The sequence below is a fragment of the Gouania willdenowi genome, chromosome 9 (assembly GCF_900634775.1).
Source record: "Gouania willdenowi chromosome 9, fGouWil2.1, whole genome shotgun sequence".
In the NCBI taxonomy this organism is placed as follows: domain Eukaryota; kingdom Metazoa; phylum Chordata; class Actinopteri; order Blenniiformes; family Gobiesocidae; genus Gouania; species Gouania willdenowi.
In genome coordinates, this window is record NC_041052.1 from 36,317,755 (window position 1) to 36,340,546 (window position 22,792).

Below are 22,792 nucleotides of genomic sequence, written 5' to 3' on the forward strand. Positions count from 1 at the left end.
ATTAAATAATGTCTTTGGAAGAAAAGGGTGGTTCATTATAGATTTTTTTGAGACAGCAAGTTGTGAACGTCAGTCTGAAACACGTGTCCAGGACGTGTAACCACAGCAACCAGGAAAAAACTACACTATTTATTTCTTATACTTGTATTTTTACATTTTACACAGGGCTAATATTTTTGACAGCCTTTCCATTAACTGACTTGGCAACACATTTAAAATAAAGTTATTGCATCGTCACTAATAATAATAATAATAATAATAATAATAATAATAAAAACTGCAATTTTATTCAGATGGGCGTGGTTAGGGTTGTGACGCAGCTCGATAAACAGGAAGTACAGTGGTGCGCTCGTTAGTGTCACCAGTCAGTGGGTGTTTTGTGTGTGCGCGCAGTGACATGATGACCGTGGCCAGTGCTCCTGTTTCTGTCCGGGATGCGTCTGTCCACGTCCGTCTGCTCCAGCAGTATCTGTTCCTGCTGAGGAAATACCCGGTCCTCACCAAGTCCGTCACCAGGTCCGTGTGCGACACGCCTAAAAAGTTACATTTATCTCCTTTGCACGTGCTGCAGTTTTAACCTCGTTCCTATTGACTCTTCAGCCAATCAGCGCCGACCTGCGGAGCCTCCCCTGACTTTCAATGTTTGAGTTTGAGTGAATAAACCTGTGTGTGTGTGTGTGTGCGTGTGTGCGTGTGCGTGTGTGTGTGTGTGCGTGTGCGTGCGTGCGTGCGTGTGCGTGTGTCTGTGTGTGTTGGGGGGGGGCGGGGGTGTTTCTAGACCCCCTGGGGGCCCTAGGCAAGGAGAACTATGGGCCCAGAATGATAATGAATGAAGTCCAGGATGACGGATCAGTAAATAAATACTTTATTAAATAATTAACATATAAAATAAATAGCAAAGCTATTTAAACTAAATGCCAACTTTACACACAATATATACAGTAAATGCCAGAAAAACAAACACAACTGAAATGTGCAAAATTTTAAGTATGACAAAAATGCAACCAAGCAAAAAACAACAAATAAAACAAGGAATTAAAGTGGAAAGTAAGTGAACACTAACCATGAACATTGGATTTTCTAACCATTGCTCATTGTCATTTTGTAATTTTCTTTGGTGAATCTCCCAAGGTGGGTTTTCTGAACTTTGGAGAAGTCATGTCTGTTATTTGGAGTGGTTCTTTTCTCACAATTTGACACCGAGCATTGTCATCGATAGCTTTTGGCCACAGCGCAGGATCATCTGATATTATTTGATTTACTATTATTTGAGTACCTTCTGTTCTGGTGATGTGGTGTCATGGGGGTGGTGAGGAGGTGGTGATAGAATGCTGCTGCTTCATGATGGTACCTTCATGTCCTAATCTTCTTCTTCAAAAAGCCCCTCATGATCTGAGGTTGATATTGCAAGAAAGAAAATAGTATAAGTAACAATTGTTTAAGACAAATATTTGTGGTCATATTAAATCAGATAGCTCCCATGATATATTTAAAACTTCAAAATGTATTTTTAAAAGTTAAACTAAATAAGTTCCTACTTTCATGTAGAGAGGTCTGTTGCTGCTGTTGCTGCTGATGATGTTGGTGTTGTGGTGATGATGGTCCAAAAAACTTCAACAAAACACCTTGAGGAAGAAAAAAGAAAAGAACACAATGTATTTGGTTGGCTTGCATAAAGTAAAGTAAAGAAATGTGCATGCTACACAAACACTAAACATTTGAGATATGTATGGAATAATTAATGAACATTCATTTGCATTTAATGTAACATTTAGGCTATAGCTGAACATTTATGGATGTATCAGTTTCACCATTTGACAACAACACTTTATTCTGGGAGAAAATATCATTGGCAGCAAAGATCTAACTTATTGTGTGTCTATGAATATACACTATGTACACAACCATTGGCAACAAGACTTATGATGTGTAAGCAAAGCTGGACTACTTCTTAACATAAAGCTGGTAAAATTGGTGTAAAGTAAGTATAAATATGTGCTCTAAGTTTGTCATAACACAGAAGTTTGTTGTTAACCACACTGTCAAATTTGAATGATTAATAAATACATGTAAACACACTTTATGAATGTGTTTATAAGTAAATGGCTGAATTCACTTTACACAAACTTAAATGTGCAGTTAACTTTTCTGGTGCTGAGTGGATGACTGGGAGTTTGGGACAAAGTATCTGGGACTTACTGGGACAAACGTTTTTATAATGTAACACACATAGTTTACACATTCTCACTTACCACGATCACATTTTTTCTTTTCATCCTCTTCTTGTTTTTTTCTTCTTTTTATGAGTCCTGTGGGATATGTCCGCTTAATTTTATCGGTGTGTTTGATAACAGCACGTTAATGTAGGGACTGGTAGTAGTGGGGGCCCATTAGGGAGGTTCCCGACGTATCACTGTGATGTGTCCGGGGGGTTTCAAGTTGTGTCACTGATATCTGCCGTCTGTCGGGGCCCCCACTAGCATCTAACCAGTGACTACTCAGAAAGGGCCCTGTGCGGGGGATTTTTGATGCGCTGCTGTTGCAGCGTTTCAAAGCAGTTACATTATTTTGTCATTGAAATTGACAAAATTGCCATCCCTCGAGGGCCCCTTCAGCTCGGGGCTCTAGGCAATTGCCTGTGTTGTCTACCCTGTTGCAACGTGTGTGTGCGTGCGTGTGCGTGTGGGGCTTGGGGTGAATTACATCTGTTAATTACAACATATCCAAGTCGTCATTGATCCAAGACGAGGGAGCCAACTAGTATGGCTCTGCACCACCAATAAACCGTAACTTTTCCAAATATCCTGCGCTTTCTTGCCGACAAAGTCCTTTCCTGTATGCCTTTGCATCTATAACATGGACATTTATTTATCGCAGTGTTTACCTCCGAGTGCCTCCGATATGGCTGGGCATCCGGGTTACTGCCCAGAATGTGATGTAGGTGAAAACCCTGTATGGTGTTAAATCAGCTGTAAAATACTCTAAAAAATATCATCTATCATTTAATTTGTTTTTCATCCCTTGGTTACCTTGTTAGGCTATTTTTGGTGTGCGTGTTTGAGCCTTTTTTCTGTCAGTATACCCCTCGATATATATATTTTTAAACCGTAAAATGATCCTAGAACTAACAGGAAAACGTTATATGAAACATATTTTATTAATTCTCTACTCAATTACAATTCAATTAGGATTACAACAGCAACAGATTTTTTCAATTACGATTACAATTATAATTACATCATAATTGTAATTAATGACCAATTACGCACTTCCAATTATAATTGACCCCAACCCTGGTGTGTGTTTTCTATCTCGTTCCCAGTGGGATCCTCTCAGCTTTAGGAAATCTTTTATCCCAAGTTTTGGAAGAGAGAAAAAAAGGCAAACATGAAGCCCCTGCAGCTAAGACGGATGTGGCTGGAGCTGCTCGATATGCCATTTATGGGTGAGTTTTCATACACATTTCAGCATCGTAAACTTTAAGTTGCCCATATTTTGATTTCCAATAAAGAGGACACTTGGGCCAACTTCTTCATGCTCAAAGTTCTCAACATTTTCTTGAATCTACCTTGTAATGACAAAAATACAGTATAGTAGAAAAATAAGTTATTGTCCATAATGTTTAAAAAAGAATAAAAATTAAAGTACACAAGTAAATGCTAACAACAGAAAAGCTGAAAAACATTTATTCATCTAGAAATGGAACTTATTTCAAGCTTAACTTCCTTTATTTTCAGTTTCTCCTTCGTTTTCAAACCCCTCTCTGAGCCTTCATGGTTTTATCATCCAGGAGGATGATAGTTCTTGATGTTTTTTTGAATCAATCTTGTAACAACAAAATACAATAGTAGCTAAATAAGCTGTTATTGTCCATGAGGTTTAAAAAAAAGCTTAAAAGTTAATGTACACAAGTGAAGACTAACTACAGAAAACCTGTACAACACTTATTTTACCCTTAACTTCCTTTATTTTCATTTTCTCCTTCATTTTCAAACCCCTCTCTGAACCTCCATGGAGGTTTTATCATCCAGGAGGATCTTCCTGCTAAACTTTTTTTCATTAAATCCACCAGTATTTGGTCTCTTTCAAACCAACTTGGACTTTAGTCTTTCTCTTATCTCTGCTGTGTGTCTTTTCAAAACAAATAAATGATTCTATCATGTGTGAGTAAAAGTACTGTAATGACATGATATGGATTTTAAACAGCAACTCTTTAGCTTTCAGAAACTGGTGGAATTTCTCAGATACATCAAATATTAGCGGAGTTACGGTTCGTGGGAAACCCGGACATTTTGACGAGTTTTTAAAATATTGCTGGACAGTCCGGACAAGACGTGAAAAACGTTCATGTCCGGGTAAAACCAGAAGTATGATCACCTTACCGTAGACAGGGTTCTGGGTTTGCCACGTGCAGCCCTTAAAGTAAATGCTCAAAATCGATTTTAAAAAAATCACACAGAATGACAGAATACTACACACATTTTGAACAAAAAGGCACAAAATAACAAATACAAAGCAACAACAAAAATACACAAAATGACTCAAAAAAACACAGAATGGCAGAAAAGTACACAAAATGACAATATAACATACTAAATGAAAAAAACCTACTAAATTACAGAAAAACACTAAAATGACTCTAAAACACTTTAAATCAGTGGTCCTAGGGCTGGGCCAAAAATCGATTGAATCGATTTATTGAATTTGAAGATAAAAATGATTTTTATTTTGGCAAATTTCAGTTTAATTTTTTTTTTTTTCCCCCACCACAGTTTTTTCGGATTTTGATGTGAGCCAGCCCCCACTTTGTTTACATGTGTTTACCCTTTGAGTAGTCTATATGTGCACCACAGGCATGTTCAATATTTTATTCGCACTATGCTGAGATGCTAAGGAAAAATTTATTATTTTTTCAAAGACTTTATTTATAGATTTTTCATTTTACAAGTATGAACACACATACCACCATTCCCAATCACCAACCCACCCTCCCATGTCACACATACACAACACACACACACAGCACAGATAAAAGTAAAATGCAAAACAGTGAATATACATTAAAAACCACTTAGAAGAAGAAAAAAAAAAACTCATCAATTAGTGAGGGATAAAACAACACACAAAACAAATAATTAAATGAAAATAAATAAATGTAATTCCTTTAATCATGTAGATGGTGGTTCCCAACCAGGGGTACGTGTACCCCTAGGGGTACTTGAACACATTGTAAGTGGTACTTGGAAACATTTATGAATCTATTGATGATCAGCCAACAGCTTCTCCACCTGTTGACAATAAACTGCATTAATGAAATAAACAATATTGTGGCGTTAATATCCTACTAAATTGTTACTATCATGTGCACATTACTAAAAATTGAGATGAATATATTCTCTGCTATACAATAATTGTAATGCACAAAATGTATATACATATATATTTAGTGTGCGTTAAACGTACAGGTTGACATTTTCAAGCTATTAACATGTAAATAAAACATGAAATTTTACTAAATTGGAGTGACGAAGGGGTTCTCCTAATCTGAAGAGAGGCCTCGGGGGGTACATGAGACAGAAAAGGTTGGGAAACACTGGTGTAGACAAGAACATTAGCTTCAGTATAGACTCCAATTTTTAACGCAGTCAAAAAAAGGAGACCAGATAACCCAAAATTTTTCAGGACAGTTTTCTCTGCTTAATCTCAGCTTCTCCAGCTGCAGCACAGAGAGCATTTCTGTTATCCAGTTGTTAAATGATGGGGGTTTATCCGATTTCCACCAAAGAAAAATGGCTCTTCTGGCTATTAAGGTTGCAAAAGCAAGTGCTTTCCCTTGTAGTTTGGAAACAGTAATTTCAGGGGGAAGAATCCTAAAAATGGACACAAATAGGGAAAATGGATTTTTTTTTTCCTACACACACGAGAAATAACCTCAAAAATACTTGACCAGAAACGTTTTAACAATTCACAATTCCAGAACATATGTCCCAAAGTAGCCAGACCTAATTTACATCTTAAACATGCAGAGCTAACGTTGGGATAGAATTTGGAAAGTTTCTCATTTGAATAGTGTAGGCGGTGCAACACTTTAAATTGAATTAGGCTATGTTTAATACAAATAGAGGAGCCGTGAATCCTAAGCTAAGTTGCCAAGACCTCTCTGTGAATTTAGTTTTAGCCCAAAACGGTGGGTTAATATTCTGAATTTTGATGTACATTTTTGAAATGTTGCCTTTTTGTGTAAGGATGTAGTGCTAGTATTTCATCCAGAGTTTATTATTTTTTTAATGGTAATGTTATATGTTATAGAATATGTAGTTACCTGATTTATTAATCAGAAAATTTAAGCTACTGTGAAGTTGCTGTTGCACTTTTGCTTAAACCTGGGTTAAAGCTTGAAATAGTTGAATGACAGAGCCTCATTTACTTTTGATTTTGGGATTGTTCTATGCATTTTAACTCTTGAGGACATCGCAGCAATAAAGTTGCACTTTTGACAATATATCTGATGTCTGCAGTCATTTTTAAGTGCAGTAAAAAAAGAAATCGAAAAACTTTTTTTTGAGGAAAAATCGCCCAGCCCTAAGCGGTCCCCAAACTTTTTTGCCCCAGGACTGGTTTAATGTCATGCAATATTTTCACAGACAAGTAGGTTTGCCAAGGCTGCAATGGCAGTTGATTCATCAATTTGCAAAGCAAAGAAATGGCTTGTTCTGATTTGTTCTGTATAACTTTAAATAATTAAGAAAAATAATATTTTTGACTGCGCTAACATATACTGTACATAGAACGTAAACGCACGGTCACCAGGTGTCAGTGAACCACATCAGACCTTGTTAAACTACCTCACTCCTCAATTTTTTTTTTTTTTAGCTTGGATGCTTTATTGATGTATGTGGTGACTTTTTTTTTTTAAAGAATTTAAGAACCTAAAAGAATCAGAATCTGTTGTAGAAGCAAAAGTTACACTTTTTCGAAAAATGGAATTTGATGGTTTGATAAACATACCACTTGTTTTTTATATTAGTACTTAAAATACAGCTAGTTATCATTTACCTAATTTTAAAATTATGAAATTTGTAATTATTGACATTGCGATATATCGTGATGTGCATCGTATTGTTTAGTAGTTGGGATATATCGTATTGTGACATGCAAATCGTTTATCATATTGTCAGATTCATCACAATGCACACACTTATCGATAATCGTTGCGTACACATCCAATTGTTCATTTAAATGGTAAGTTACACGAAATATGGTAGAAACATATTTTAATAGAATGATTCTATCTGAATTTAATTTGAATTTATTTTAATTGTTGTCACAGACTGTTTATCACAGGACCAGTGAGCCATGTCTTCTACCAGTTGATGGAGACGTGGATGCCAACAACCGACCCTTACTGTATCATCAAACGTCTTCTGCTGGATCGGCTTTTTTTCGCCCCTGGTTTTCTGCTCCTCTTCTACTTTGTTATGAACATCCTGGAGGTAGGTTTTGTGTTTCCTACGCCTCATCATCACACTAGAAAACAACCAGACTGGTTTAATGTTTGTTCATTCAACGACTTCCAGACATCGTAGTGCACTGGGTTTGACCCAGGCAGAGCATCAAATTCAATCCCACCTGTCATTTTGTTATACCAAATTCAAGCAGATCTTCATCTTTTTTGTTTTACTTAAGAAAGAATCAGAGACAAATTGACAGTTGTTTTTTGTTCGTTTGACTTGTTTAAAGCTGCTCAGTGAAGTAAGGCATTGATGTCCAAAGCACTTTTCCTTTGAATGTTTTTGTCTGTTTTTCCTGTCTTTTTGTATATTTTTGGTGTCATTATCTTTTTTTTTTTGGTCTATCTTTCTGTCATGTAGTGTGATTTTGTTATAAATGTGTTTTTGTCTGTCTGTTCTCTGTATCATTCAGTATCATTCAGTATAGTTTCTTATATTTTGTGTATTTTTCTGTTATTTTTGTTGTCATCTTGGGCCTGTACTACAAAGCTGGATAAGTATATCCGGGATATCTCTTTGTTAGCTTCACTTTACCAAACATTCTTTGTCACAGAGCAGCTGTACTACGAAACATGATATCAACATGTTCACTTAACCCAGGTGATTTCAGCCTGGATCCGTGCACGCTCACATCGGGTGGAGATTGCAGCGTCAGACCAATCACAAACACAGAGAAACCGTGCAAAGCAACTGATGTCACAATTGAGGAATAATTCTTTCAAAATATGAAGAATTTAAATCCATAATTCAGACCAAAAACAACACTGTTGCAGCAGATAAAGCAGGAAGGAAGCAATGCAGGCAGAGAATTGATGATCGTGGATGCTTAAGTTTGCGAGATTAACAATATTGATTCACGGGAGAATAAACAGACACTCTGATCAGTTTCACTTTATTTAGGCACAGACCTTGTCTCTGGCTTTGATGCTGCGTTCATTCAGCTCAGCCTACATCATAAGGTGGACAATATTTGTGTTTTATACAACCTGAATTATCATGCAGGACTGAGGCTCTCAGCGTCACCACAGAATACATGAATGAATGAATGAATTAATTTATCGATCTGAAAGCGCTTGACGGAGGTTTTATCAGCTGACTAATGTAGGTCAGTCTATCAGATAATAATCTATATGCTTCCTATGGGATGTCATTGGGTAAATGAAAGAATTGCATCCATTCCTAAATATTCTCTCCTGTCAGCGTCACATTAGATCCACGCAGGGTCTAGATAATGATCCACTTTTTATTGGGACAGTTGTTTTCCAAGACAACTGATTGGTCAGTAGGCGAGACTTTCATACTCGCTCAGATCGTAGCCAGAACAAAACCTGGTCCCGACCATGTTAGCAGTTCAGTATAAGTTACCGCGGTGATTTAGCCCAGTAAGAAGTTATCCAGCGCTGTAGTACAGGACAAAAGGAATAAATCCTGGAAGTTAGTGCAATAAGAGGAAATCCAGCTTCATAGTACAGGCCCTTGATGTATTTGTTGGTTTTTGTTGTCATGTTGTATATTTTTCTGTTAATTTTGTGTATTTTTGTAGTCATTTTGTATATATTTCTGTCATTTTGGGTGTTTTGTGAGTTGTCTGTGTTTTTACTTTTGGGGTCACACAAAACTGAACCCAATGACCACATGTGGCTCATGTCTGGCCTAGAGCGACCAATTTATTGTCACCCTGAATAAGCGGAGACAGATTTTAACAGAATGAACACATCTGTAGAGTGGAAGGTTTATTTAAGAATGATTAAATTAACAAATGTGTTCATAGTTTTTTAATCTATTTATCAAACTTCCTGTTTAACTTAAGGGTAATTTCTGACGTTTAAGGACTCAAAGAACCCCAAAGTTGTACAAACCAACCCAGCAAAAGTAACTCCTGCTTCTCCATGGTTAATATATCCCTAAGATTTAAACACATTTGTTAGGTAACTAGATGTTAGGTGACTAGTTAAGTGCTGGTTAACTTTGATTTCCTTTCTTTTAACTCTGCTGACAATAAATCAAAGATGGATCCTGCAAGTATGAGACGGTGGGGAAAATAGATGGTGCGTCATTTTAACCTGTGAAATGTAGTTTTTCTACTTTTTCCCCACGTTACACCAAACTGCCCTCAGGCCAAAGGATGGGAGGACTTTGAAATGAAGATGAGACGAAGCTACTGGACTGCTTTGAAGATGAACTGGAAAGTGTGGACACCCTTCCAGTTTGTAAACATCAACTTTGTTCCTGTTCAGGTTTGTGTTTGTCGGATGCCACGTCACAAAAGAAGAATCATACGCTGACGGTTTGGTGATGCTCTCCTGTTTCCTTTCAGTTCCGGGTGCTGTTTGCCAACATGGTGGCCCTATTTTGGTACGCCTACCTTGCATCTGTGCGGAAATGAAGAGTCTTCAAAATTGTCGAACAAGACTGAAACTGAGTCTCCTGCCTTTCCCTTAAAATGGTTATGACACCATGATATTCTGCTGTAAAGCATGGTACACACATAAAGATAATTGGGTTGCTTTTAACACTGATTTTCCTCCTTCCCGACCAAGGACAGCAAATGCCAGATTATTTCATGCCTTTTGGGCCTTTATTCTCTGTTCCAGATTTATGTGCTTTTTTACGCGCCTGCAGTTATGCACCTGTCTCCGGTCCAGGTTCATGACACGTCCACCACGCATAAATTGACCAAAAACGTGTAGTCTTTGAATAAGGCGGTCTGAAGCCAAGGAGATGGACTGGGTCTAGAAATCACGGTACATGGAGTTTTCCCAACGCTTGTAAATGCCATTGAAATCCGTGAAAATGATAATGCGCACTTTTAATTTAAAACGCCTTTGTTGACAAACAATGTAACAAGTCGATTTGATAAGATTACCGCAGTGTGAAGATCGGCCGCATTTTTCTGTCTGAACCACAGGTAAAATCTCTCTTTTTTTTCCCTCTGATACCAGATTAAAGTGTTTTTGTGTGGAAAGCCTGATGATGATGATCAGTCGTCATCATTTGTCATCAATGTTTCACTTGTTATTTACTCTTGTAGTGGAGCAAACTGTGGCTTTATGTTATAGACAGTGTTAAAACAATTGGACATAATTCTGAGTCTGTCAGAGTTTCATTGTAACAAGCTGCAGCTGACGCGCACACCTGATCAGCTCTGCGACGCAGCTCCCACTTCTCCCACGAAAAGGAGTGAATGGCACGGATTAAATATAATTAAATGTAACACGTTTGTCTGGTCTAGAACTGTTAAATATGAACATATTACAAATGCTGATGGTCAATCTTTTGGTGTGCTTGTAGCCACCCCCCCCACCATCGCCGTAACAGTGTCAGTTTGGATAGATTCTTCCTGGGAGTGTCTTTTGCAATAGAGTTCGTGTGGCTTAAATTGTAACGAAGTCCAAACTTCTAGTGCAATATAATGTTTCACCTTCTCGGGGCGCTGCACTTATTCCAGGGTCAGAGGCGCGTAAGAGGAAAAGAACTTAAGTCACCTGGAGAATGTGCGTAAGACCAGATTTGAATGGTTGTCAAACTTATTTTAGTTCAGGGGCCAAATACGGACCAGTTTGAGTTTAAGTGGGCTACAGATTTTAGGTGGGAAAATTAGAAACTTAAATATTGTGCTCGAGTTTGCACTTCCACATATAAAATATATACAGCACTGATATATGGATGGGGAAAATGTGAGCCCTGCTAATATTGTGGAGCTTCATTGAATTTGTGTATTCATTTGGAGATATCTACAACATAATTAGTTGGTAATTTATACAATGATTCATGGTTTCTCTGACTTTTTTGCTTTCTGCTGCGAGTTGAATTGGATGCTCTTAAGGGCCAGATTTGGTCCCCGGGACAGGACTTGAGTTTGACACGTATGCTCTTAAGATGATCCTTTGGTCTGGAGTGAGTTTGTCCGGATAATCGGCTCTGAAACGGGTCGTGGCCGACAATCGCAAATATTGAACAGGTTCAATATGTACGAACTCGTGTGTGAGGGAAACCAACGACTCATGACGCCGTGATTTGTGATGTGGAATCAAGCCAATCAAGAAGGAAAATCTTGAGTTCTGAGTTGCTTGGAGCGCAGCATTAGATCACGATGTTAGATCTTGTTTGATAACGCGAGATTTCTGTCTTGGATTAAGATCAGTTGTGTGAGACGAGCTGTAATGTCTGATTTTTTTTTTTTTTTTTTTTTTATCGTGTGGATCTGTAAGAGAAAACATTTCTTCAGTTTTAGAAAATCCCTGGGTGTACCTTGCTTAGCATGTTTGACTGCAATATCAGCTGGAATAGAACTTAAAAAAGTAGTTCTACTAACTACAGCCCAAAGGTTTTATGATGGGCCAATTCTGCAGTCGAGATGTAAAAGAAGAGAAAAAAAAAAAAGAGTAAACATTTCAGAATCAAATAGTGATGAATGTAGTTTTTATTTGTCACATGTTGTTTTAACACAAACATTTGTGATGAAACATTCAAGGCAGTGGCTACCTGTATGTAGCCATATCGTACATAGCGCCCCTCATTGGCCAGTACTTCTGTTTGCTACTAAGTTATGGTCTAAATAACCCTAACCCTAAATTACGTGACGGACTCTAAGGCTACGTACTGATAGCCACTCCGAACATTCAATGATGAGTAACTTCTTTAGTATTAGTAGCCTACAAAATAACACTCAAAATAAAGGAAACGCGAGTCCCACAGCTCATGCGTGTTGACGCGTATGCACATGTCTCAGGGTTAGGGTGTTAATTACATCTTCAATTATCCATGTTCAATTACAACTCAATTTCGATTATGGTGGCCAGCATTTCTTCCAACTATAATTAAACTTGCAATTATTATTTACCCCCTGGAAGTCGATTACAATTACATTATCAGTTACTAAAGTTAAATTACAATTATTCATACTTACTGAGTCTTTAATAAATAACCTCATAAAATGTAACCTTCCTCTTGTGTTAGCTTTCTGTTAGCATCGGTCAGATTTGACCTAAATCAACTGTAAAATACACTAGAAATATATTATCTATCATCTAATTTGTTTTTCGTCTCTTGGTTACCTTGTTAGGCTTCCTTATCCATAAAAATATAGATTTTATAGTTTTTAGTCTGGGCGTCTGAGACTTTTTTGTGTCAGTATACCCCTCGATTTCAATTTTTAAAAAAATAGTAAAACGATCCTCAAGAGAACTGGGAGGTAGTAGGAAAACAGATGAAACCTATTTTAATAATTGTTAACTATGTGAAAGCCATAGATGATAGAATTGTAACATGGTTCCCCAGTCTGCATTTAATTAAATTGTAAACTAATTTTTTTTTTAAAGAGTTTTAATTACAATTACAATGACAAAGTCAATTAGCTGAATTCAATTATGACTACAACAGCAAAAATATTTTTTTCTAATATAATTACGTCATAAGAGTAACTTAACTCCTGCTTTCTCCTGATCTGCCACTAGGAGGGAAATAAAAAAAAAAGTCTTGATTATGGGTGGGGCTCCTGGAACAGTGAAGACACACCCAGTCTATACTAAAAAAACTCCGATGAACAAACTATGCTATGCTAACTAGCTACTCATTACTCACTACACCTCTCTATTCACTCTTCTCTCAATCCAATCTACTCACTACGGATTGTGGAGCCCACAGGTGCTAGTTTTTTATAAAAGGGGCGGGGTGAACAGTGCTTGCTTGTGACGCAAGACGACCACAAAACGTCACATGATCTTGTTCTCAGCCAATAGCAAAAATCCATTGTAATAGCCTGGTTTCAACCCATAGAGGGCAGTCACTGACATTTTACAACTAAATATGACAAACTGAAATACTTTGACTAAAAAGTTAAGAGTTGGACCAGGATCAATCATCAGCACTACTTCATACCCAAATACATTTGTATTCAGCAGAAAAAAGTGGGTTTGGGTTTAGTTATTCTTTAATTATCAGTTATGCGATTACAATTGTAATTGACCCCAACTCAGATGTCATGTATGCTTAAACACAGGATATAAAGGAATGTGATTTATTGAAATTAAATAAGTGCAGATAAAAAGAATAGAAAAGGTTAATAATGAGATGAACCCCCCCTCAGCCGTAGAGTCAGGTAGATGGTGCTCATCTCTTGGACTCCGTAATCCTCCAGTTTTCCGACCACCATCTCCTTCCCTTCGTGGATGAGCCTCTGCTGGTCCTTGGCGACTCCCTCTTTCTTCTGGACCTGGGTCTTGAACTCCTCCACACTCTCCCCCGCTTTGATTTCGTAGGTCTTTGTCTGTCCCTTCTCGGTGCGGAGGAACACTTGGACCGGGGCGGGCTGGGTGACCAGCAGTGCCACCTGGGTGCCGGACTGCAGGCCGTAGTCACACAGACGCCGGCGGTCGTCGGTTAAGACGATCCTCTGCTCTCCATATACTGTCAGGCTCTGGCTTTGCCGGTGGACCCCCATCTGACTCTGGATCCGGTCCTTCAGGGCACCCACCGTGTCCTCAGGCTTCATCCTGAGGGTGTGGGTGGTCCCGTCCAGCATTTTCACCACTATGTCCATCCCCATAGTAATCTGCTAAAAATAAAAAAGTATGAATTATATTCTATGGGGCGCCGATTGTAAAGTTGCGCATGCTAAAATAAACAGCAACTTTTAGCAACAAACATTTTAAAAACAAGCGAATTTTTCTATGTTAATTTTTAACATATTCACAGCAGTAATTGTCAATGCCAATGTTAAATCTAAATAATAATTAATTCAAAATGTTCAATATGAACATTTACTTTTCTTGTAAAAACATGTCAATGCTCAATTAAAATGTTTGTTTGTGTCAATGAGCTTTTATTTTGATACTTCCACTGATTTTGCATATTAGCTAAATATTTAGTTTCACCTGTGAGATTTAGATTTAATATTTAGATTTAGAAATGTTAAATCTGAATAGTGAATCAAAATCCAGATTTTAAGTAGATCTGGATTCAGATTTAATGTTTTTGATTTAGATTTTAACATTGATATTGCATTTTCATATTGATATTGTATTGACATTTTTTTAAATTTATTTTTATTTTTACTATAATGATTATTTTGAACCGTTTTTACTTTAATATATAGCAAATCTATTTAAATATAAATTTTGGTGAAATTATTTCAATTTCGAAGACATTTAAAAAAATACCGCGGTATACCGATAACCGTGGTAATTTTGGTCACTATAACAGTGGTGTGACATTTTCATACCGTTACACCCCTACCTCACACAAAACAACAGTGATATATAAAGATAAACATTTAAAACCTACCTTGTGGTTTGGTTAAAAACTGTGAAGTAAAGCTTGTAGAGTTTCCAAAGTGTTGATCTGAGCTGTTTCCCAGTGCACACCAGTATAAATACTGTCTCACTTTCACGACCGCCTTTAAGTTTCGTTTTTCCTCTCAGCTTCACACAAGCTTTCAGTTTCCATTCTCCAAACATGACAGTGCATCACTGTAAAGCACCACGATGATTCATCATGTTTATGTCTATGGAGATAGATTTGTGTTTCAATAAAATAAAAATAAAAACATTTCAATCAAACATAAATATTTTCTATCAAAGAAAAAAGTGTTAAACTGCAAAAATTATATATTTGAGATCCTTTTTTTTCTGAGATTGAAAAATATTTTTTTCATTACATTTTTTTTAACCTATTATTATTATTATTATTATTATTATTATTATTATTATTTAACCCTTGTCCCACGTAGCTATATATGTTTTCCTAGAGTGTGAGGTACATTAGGACAAGGGCTACAATTATTATTATTATTATTATTATCATTATTATTATTATTATTATTATTGAAGTCATCTTTTTTGTATTTGGGCCATATAATGAGTAGTATTTTTGTGTCTTCATTATTCAATAAAAAAATAAGAAATAAAACATTTCTATTAAAGAAAATGCAATTATTTGAACACCTTTTTTCTGAGATAAAAAATATTTATTTTTGATTGAAGTAAAAGTTTTATTCTATTGAATTTTTTAATTTTTTAATTGAATGATATAGACACAAATCTACCTCCATATTTTTGATAGTATTTTGTGCACATGTCTGTAACTTTATGTTTCATTTTTTGTGGGAAATTAGATTGAGGACCACACTCACTTTCAGGCCCTGTAAAAAACACAAGTAACAAACATCTGCTGACATTAGTTACTGTCTGTATGCATACAACAATGTCCACTTTTAAATATCAAGTGTCATCAGTTGAATTCAGGTAAGGACAAACACTGTTTGAGAGACAGTATGTTATCATCTGCAGCGTCACAGGTACAAGGTGTGACAACTACCTCATACATTCTTTCCAAGTGACTAATAGAATAAAAAACCAAAGTCTGTACACACGTTTAGTTTCATTTATTTATTTTTGTCACAATGTTTCACCTGTTTCATAGGTTCATTATTGCCAAGTTATCCACTATTATTTATGTTTTAGTCACTGAGCGCCATTTTCCTCCATGTTACTTGCTTATAACCTCAACAATACTGGATTGATATTTGTTTGGAACAAAATGTCATCAATGATTTACGTAATATTTACTGTTAGTGCTCTCCAAGGTAAGTTTTAGTAGTTTTATATCCTGATGTCACATCCTTCTGACAGTGGAGGGGGTCTCAGAGTGGAGTTGGCTGACAGTGGAGGTCTGCAGCTGGACTGTCATGACACAAGACCACCTGATGCAGGCCTGAGAAACTGATGGTCTGTGATTTAGACCATTGTAATGGCAAAAACTAATCACTTGGTGGTAGTAGTAACACTTACACAGAAATGTCATTATCTGATCCTAGAGCCACATTATGAACATTCAGGTCTGCATTTAGAAAAATGATCAATCAATTAATACAGGACAGGACAAAGGTTTGTATGCTGGTGGTTTGTGTACTTTGAGAAATTTTGCGTATTTTTGTTGTCATTGTGTGTTTGTTATTTTGTATATTTTTGTGTATCAATATGTCATTTTGTATGTGTTTGCTGTTGTTTAGTGTATTTTTTTTGTCGTTTAATGTGCTTTTGTTGTTTCTCTTTCACTAATATTTTAGTTGTTTTTTTGGAGTCAATTTGTGTACTTTTCCATTGTTTTGTGACTTTGCTTATAATACAGACATTCAGATATCTTTATTATAAAGCCTTCCTTTTCCAGAAGGTTTTCAAAGCTGTTTAATAATTCTCAGATATTTTCTAGTTAATAATTAGTTCATGAACTAATATTTACAATAAAAAATAAGTGTAGATTAAAGAAATACCTGTTTTTGTGCAGTCTGTGAAAAAAAAAACTAATCAAGTGTAAATTATTTAATAAAGAGCAAACTTTTTTATGTAACACAGATGAGGCTTTAATGTTCAAAGGTAAAACTATTTACACAACATGTTTATAGTTACTTACAGTAAACAATTACACACACAAAATCAACTGTAATTACAACTCTAAAACATCTGCCAAAATACGTATGTTATGTTAACTTACTGAAACCATTAACTTAAAAAAACTCTAACTACACTTCAAACATCAACTATAACTAACCCTATGTAGCTTTAAAAAAATGACAAAAAACGATAAACAACTATTAACAACATATTTACTGAACACATCACATTTTAAAAATTTTTTTTCTTATGTGTGGACTCTCTTGTGGACCTTCAGTTCAGACTTTTGTTTAAAGCATTTACTCCAAACATCACATTTGAATGGTTTCTATTCTTATTGCCCACACACATGTGACTTCATGTGATTCTTTTGATGATAACATTTCCCATAAAGAAGAAGAACAGGATTCCAACCATTTGGGGACGTGGGCTTGCTGCTGATGGGCGCTGCTACCACACCTCCATGTAACACAGATGGGAGGTGGGGCGGGAAGATGGCTGACGAAGGCATTTGAAATTGAAGACCTGTAGCTGCGCTACTGACAACAGCCAGATGACATGTGGCAACAGTTCATCATCAACAGTTCCAGGTGGGAATGTTGGGAAGGAGCGGGGGGAGGGAGTGGGAGTAAGAGCCGCCATCTGCAGAAACTTCCTGGTGATAAGAGATGAGACAACCTTGGCTTTAGCCTTAGCTGGCTGGGTAGCCGAAAGGGAGATAAGCAATGTGTTTTTCACACAGGCTATGTCAATTTTCAATAGCCTTCTGTCCTGGGTCTCTCTGCTGTAATCCTAACTACTTCCAAGCCGGGCCTCCAACTTCTCCAGGTTGTTATCCATAACGCGTAGACGATCCATAAGCTCCTCTTGCTTGCTTTTGATATCGATCAACACATGAGTCTGAGTGTTCAGAGCCCTGCTACATCCTTCAGAAATCACTGGCAGCTTTTCCAAAACAGTTGCCAGCGTAGTACGGACTTTTCCATAGATTAGGAAGCCACCAGCTCCAATCAGCAGCATGCCGACTATCATTATTCCAATCATGTAGATGTCCTCCATGTCTTCCATGGAAAGAATCGACAGACACACAACTTGCCACTTGTTCCAAGGGTCAAGTGCATATCCAGCCGCAAATGTCCCGCTTGGACATGCGGGTTCATCACCCCCGGTTGTTTTTGCCGAAAAAAAAAAAAAATCTGGTCGATAGCACTGAGAGACCAACTAATTAATTTCATTATTCCAGTTTTGGATGAGTTTCCTGTAACAGTTTCCGTTTTAGATGAGACTCTGTGATGCTTAACACAAGCTTATCTCTGAGCATGTCATTCTCACTTATTCCAAACTCACAGTCTTTGCTTTTCTGTCGCAGCTCGGTTATGAATGTGTTTACTGATGTCCCTGCTGTCATCTGATGGGACCAATATTGAACTCGTTCAAAGACGACATTATTCTGTGGACTGTAGTAATCTTTAAAGGCTTGAAGAACATCCTCCATTGTCAGCTCATCTCCCTCAGCTCTAACCGTCAGTGTGTTGTACACTTCCTGTGAATCGTCGCCGATGGTGTGGAGTAAAATCTTAATCTTTTCTTTTTCATCATTCTCCCCTGAGGCCGCTATATACCTCCAAAAGCTTTGTTCCCAGCTGTGCCAGTTGTCAGCAAGGTTACTGGTGAGAGACAGTGGTGACGGTCCTCTGAACTGCTCCATTTATAAATAACATATTAATAATAATAATGGTTCTGTGAGCACAAAACAGTTCAGAATTCCCCCAATGATCAGCCTCGCACAGCATGTCCCTTAGACCTAAAAAAAAAAACCCATTAAAAACTTTTAGATTTTAGATAATTACAGACGTATTGTTATTGATACAAAGAAACAAGAGAACATTTTTAATCCTTCTTGAAAGAGTCTAGAGATACGTTAAACATAGCTACAGCCTCTGCGATAAGATGGCAGAGTAGGCGCTGCACTCAAGGGTTCTTCCTTCTGCTAACGTGGGTTCAAACCCCACATTTGACAAACAATTTTTTTTCATTTTAACATATTTAACACAGTAAATTCCACCTTTAAAAATACATAGCCGACAAAAATATACATTTTACGGTATTTTCTGGGTTAGAGTTAGTGTTAGGGATAGAGTTAGAGTTAGGGCTAAAATAAAAGGGTTAGTGGGTTAGCTAAAAATAAATATGAGCAAAAATACAAATGATGGAACTTTAAGTCACGTGGTGCACCTATCATGTGGCCTAAACTGGCCAATGAGGGCCGCTGGTATGCATAGAGTGACATTCTATGGATACGTTTAAGTATCCATAGCCACGGCCTTGTTTTTTTCACTGTGAAGTTGGATTAGGAAAATTTAAATAAGCATATATTGTTTAACTTCACTTTTAAAAATGAAAAAAGAAGTAGTTTCTTAATTGGTCAAATTTTGTTTATCTGTATATTTTTCATCATATTGTTCATCCTGTGTTTTTAAACTTTTGTGAACAACAGCTTAGAGTAATGGTTCCAAACCTTTTTCTTGTTGTGACCCCATTTTTATATCACAAATTTCTGGTGACCCTCAGAGACTTTCTTTCTCTAAAACTAGTTTTTTTTATCATGTTTGGTGTACTGTGTTACAAATACAAAGTACTTATTTTTATTTGAACTACATTGTATTTTAAAAAGTGAAAGTATAGTGTACGGTTGTTAGAGAATGTATGTGGTGTCCTCTTCCTGCACCCTGCATCTCCATACAAATCAAGTCCTCAGCATTGTATTTAGCGGACAGAGTTGCCGGGGTTGGACTACTGTCCAGTTTTAGGTTGCTTTATGCATGCTTTATGCATGGGGTTTCTATTCTCATACGCACAGGACGCTGAGCTGATGGGTACTCTCAATGCTGTTTTAAAGGGTCAGGCACGGAGTTGGTGGTTCGCTCCTCGCAACACCATAAACAGCTGGATACAGTTCAAGAAGTCCTTTCTTGAAGCTTTCCTGCTCTCGGACTATCAGTCAGAAATTGAGGAACAGCTCCGAGCAAACGTCCAGGCACCAAACCAATGTCTTATGAAAGGCTGTGAGAAAAGAAGGAGAGGTCATGGCCTCAAGTGAAATCCCAAGATTTTTATGGTCGATTGACAGGAGAACAAACCTAGTGGAAAGGCTACCCTGCTCCTCACCCTGAATGAATTTTTCCGTACATTCATTGTTTATGTTCTACCTGATGGCCACCTGTGTATGCCTTTGCTGTTCGGACTCGACTTCATGACCATGTCTTAGATCACCCTGAAACCACACCTCGGGAGGTACACCATGCCAGGAGGAAGGGATAACACATTTCTCCCCAAGTCAAGTTGAATCTTCAGTGGAGTCACAAGACACCTTCAGTGCACTTCTATGTCGCTGTGACGACTCCCAAGGTCGACCAACCTGTCATCCCCCTCCTTGATTCCCAGCCCGAGGTGGTGCGGTCGCTGCTGCAGAAGTGGCCAACTGTTTGGACTGAGACCACTGGTGCCACCAAGATGATCAATGCCAGTGCGACAGAGCGCTTACAGGGTGTCCCCGGAGAAACAAACTGTCATTGAGGGGCAGATTCAGAAGATGCTCAAGAACAATATAATCTACTTCACCCAGGGCTTCTCATGTGGTCATCACACCGAGGAAGGATGCTACTCCACGGTTCTGTGTGGAATATAGAGGCCTAAATGCCAAGACACAACATGATGCCAATCCTATGCCCCTAATACACGAGATCTTGGAATCCCTGCAAGGCACCCAGTATTTCAGTTTTTTGGATCTCCAGAGTGGATACTGGCAGGTGGCTATGGATGAAGACAGCACACTAAAGACTGTAATGACCACTCACCTTGGCCTGTTCCAGTTCAAGGTCATGCCCTTTTGTCTATGCAATACCGGGGCCACTTTCCAGCGTCTGATGGAGATCGTTTTATGACACAATCGTGTTCTCGATGACACAAGAACATCTGCACAATCCCGAACATGTGTTTGCCAAGCTTCATCAAACAAACCTGACACTGAATGTAAAAAAGTGTCACCGTCTGTGACCATACTGGCTTTTTACCATTTCATCAAACTCTTCTCAGCTTCAATCTCCCCAGCTGAGCTGAGCCAGTTGACAGTGTTTAGCTTAAGTGCACGTCCTCATAAGACCCACGAGATCGATCACAGATTTATTGATTTGAGAGTGACTTTTACAGCTTTTACGATGAATGAGAAGCCAATAGGAACCAATGCTGAGACCGACAGGACGTGACGTCATCTGTTACTGAGCAGTGAAAATAAATGACGGACACATACAAAAAAAAAGGACCGACTGTGGTTTGAACATTTTAAAAGTAGTAAAGGGTTAAAGAAGGTGTTATTTAGTCAATTTATCATAGCAAACATTTGAAGCATGTGATCACACACCTTTAATAATAACAATTAAATAATATGTAATTTACGAGACTTGTGAGTGTTTGATGAATAGTTTGTTGAACTCAGCACTAAATGAACAGCAGGAGAAAGGCAGTGGTGCTGTTGGATGTCATATCCAACACTGAAGACGCTGCAGGTGCAGATGAGCTGTGCATGGGAGGTGCGTGCACTGCACACCACATTCCGAAAAGCGATAGTGTATCTTTGTCATTGGGAGCCTTAGTGGGCTTCCCCGTGACTGTCCTTGAAGCCCCTCCCTCTCTGTATATCCACAGCTTTCTCATTATTAATCTCTGATCAATGAATGGACATTTATACCGTGTGGTAAATGGAGGTGATGGATACGCACGTATCCTTATATAGACATATTATTACTGATGGTTTAAACACATGGAGACTGTGATATCTCATTAAAAATATGGTACACATTAAACATGTAATAAGACAATAATTCTATTGTCATTTGTATGAATTTAAAATCATATTAAAACATTTACCATGATATTCTGTTTAATTTCTTTTTAAAACACTGTATTAAAGCGGTATTTAAAAAAAAAAAAAAGTATGACAGAAATCTTTTTTAAGCATCACTAAATGACTTCTTTCAAAATGATGACGTGGTTTCATGAGAGTGCGTCTGAGGCTTAAGCCAAGCCTGCTGCTTAAACCTGGTCGGGAGCAGGTTTGACCCACGGACTGTGTTACTATGGTAACCAAGGTGTGTTCTCGTTGATGAAACCGCTGTTCCAGTTAGAACCTGGCTTAACGGAGCCGGACTCTCAGGTTAAACCTGGACTTAACCCTGAGCTGGGTTTGATGAAATACCCCCCAGGTTGTCACTTTTACAAACATGCACTGAGAAAACACAGTCGTAGTTTCCTCATTACCAGTAACTTTCTGAACTCATCCAATCACGTTCAGCTGCACAGAGGAAACAAATGAATAAACAAACAACTGAATTAAAGTCAATTTAAATCACTTAACGTTTTTAACACCATCTTATTCTATGAATAAAACCATGCTGATGTGGTAATAAATCATCCATCAGATCAAAGACGTTGCTGTAAAGAATCACTGCTCTTCTTGTCCTGATGGAACCCCCGTGGACTGTGGACTATGGACCCGTGGACCCGTGGACCCATGGACTATGGACCATGTGAAACACAGACCTCAGAGAACTGAGCTTCAGCCTGTGATGAACTCAACAAGTTAGTGATGTGTTAAAGCTCCTCAAAGATCCTAGAGTAACATCAACAGATGGACTGGGCTGTAATCTGGGAGTCACTGGTTCTAATTCAACCTGGTCCATCACTGTGGTATGTTGATCAGTCCTTTAACTCTAACTCATCATGTTTGTAATGTATTTGTGACATTTGTGTCTTTGCCCTTAAGGTTCTTTATGATCTTGCTTGTGGGTAGTTTTAGTCTCTTGCAGACAGATGGAATTCTTACTGATCTGT

At 37.7% G+C, this 22,792-nt stretch overlaps 2 protein-coding genes across 3 annotated transcripts; one reads left to right on the forward strand and one right to left on the reverse strand.

Moving 5' to 3' along the window:
* Positions 1–321: 321 nt before the first annotated feature.
* On the forward strand, positions 322–10,725 carry pxmp2 (peroxisomal membrane protein 2). The gene is made up of 5 exons (XM_028458577.1): positions 322–516; positions 3,323–3,445; positions 7,331–7,493; positions 9,629–9,748; positions 9,829–10,725. The coding sequence occupies exons 1-5, from the start codon at positions 398–400 to the stop codon at positions 9,895–9,897; spliced, it is 594 nt and encodes a 197-aa protein (XP_028314378.1). The 5' UTR covers positions 322–397; the 3' UTR covers positions 9,898–10,725.
* A 2,700-nt stretch (positions 10,726–13,425) lies between these two features.
* On the reverse strand, positions 13,426–14,942 carry LOC114469805 (polyubiquitin-like). 2 transcript variants are annotated; one of them, XM_028457622.1, is made up of 2 exons: positions 14,796–14,942; positions 13,426–14,067 (listed from the first exon to the last, which is right to left on the reverse strand). In XM_028457622.1, exon 2 carries the CDS (start codon positions 14,056–14,058, stop codon positions 13,573–13,575), a length of 486 nt encoding a protein of 161 aa, XP_028313423.1. In that variant the 5' UTR covers positions 14,059–14,067; positions 14,796–14,942; the 3' UTR covers positions 13,426–13,572. The 2 variants fall into 2 exon arrangements, with proteins under 2 accessions (XP_028313423.1, XP_028313425.1); XM_028457624.1 differs by having other exon boundaries at positions 13,426–14,064; positions 14,796–14,926.
* Positions 14,943–22,792: the final 7,850 nt, after the last annotated feature.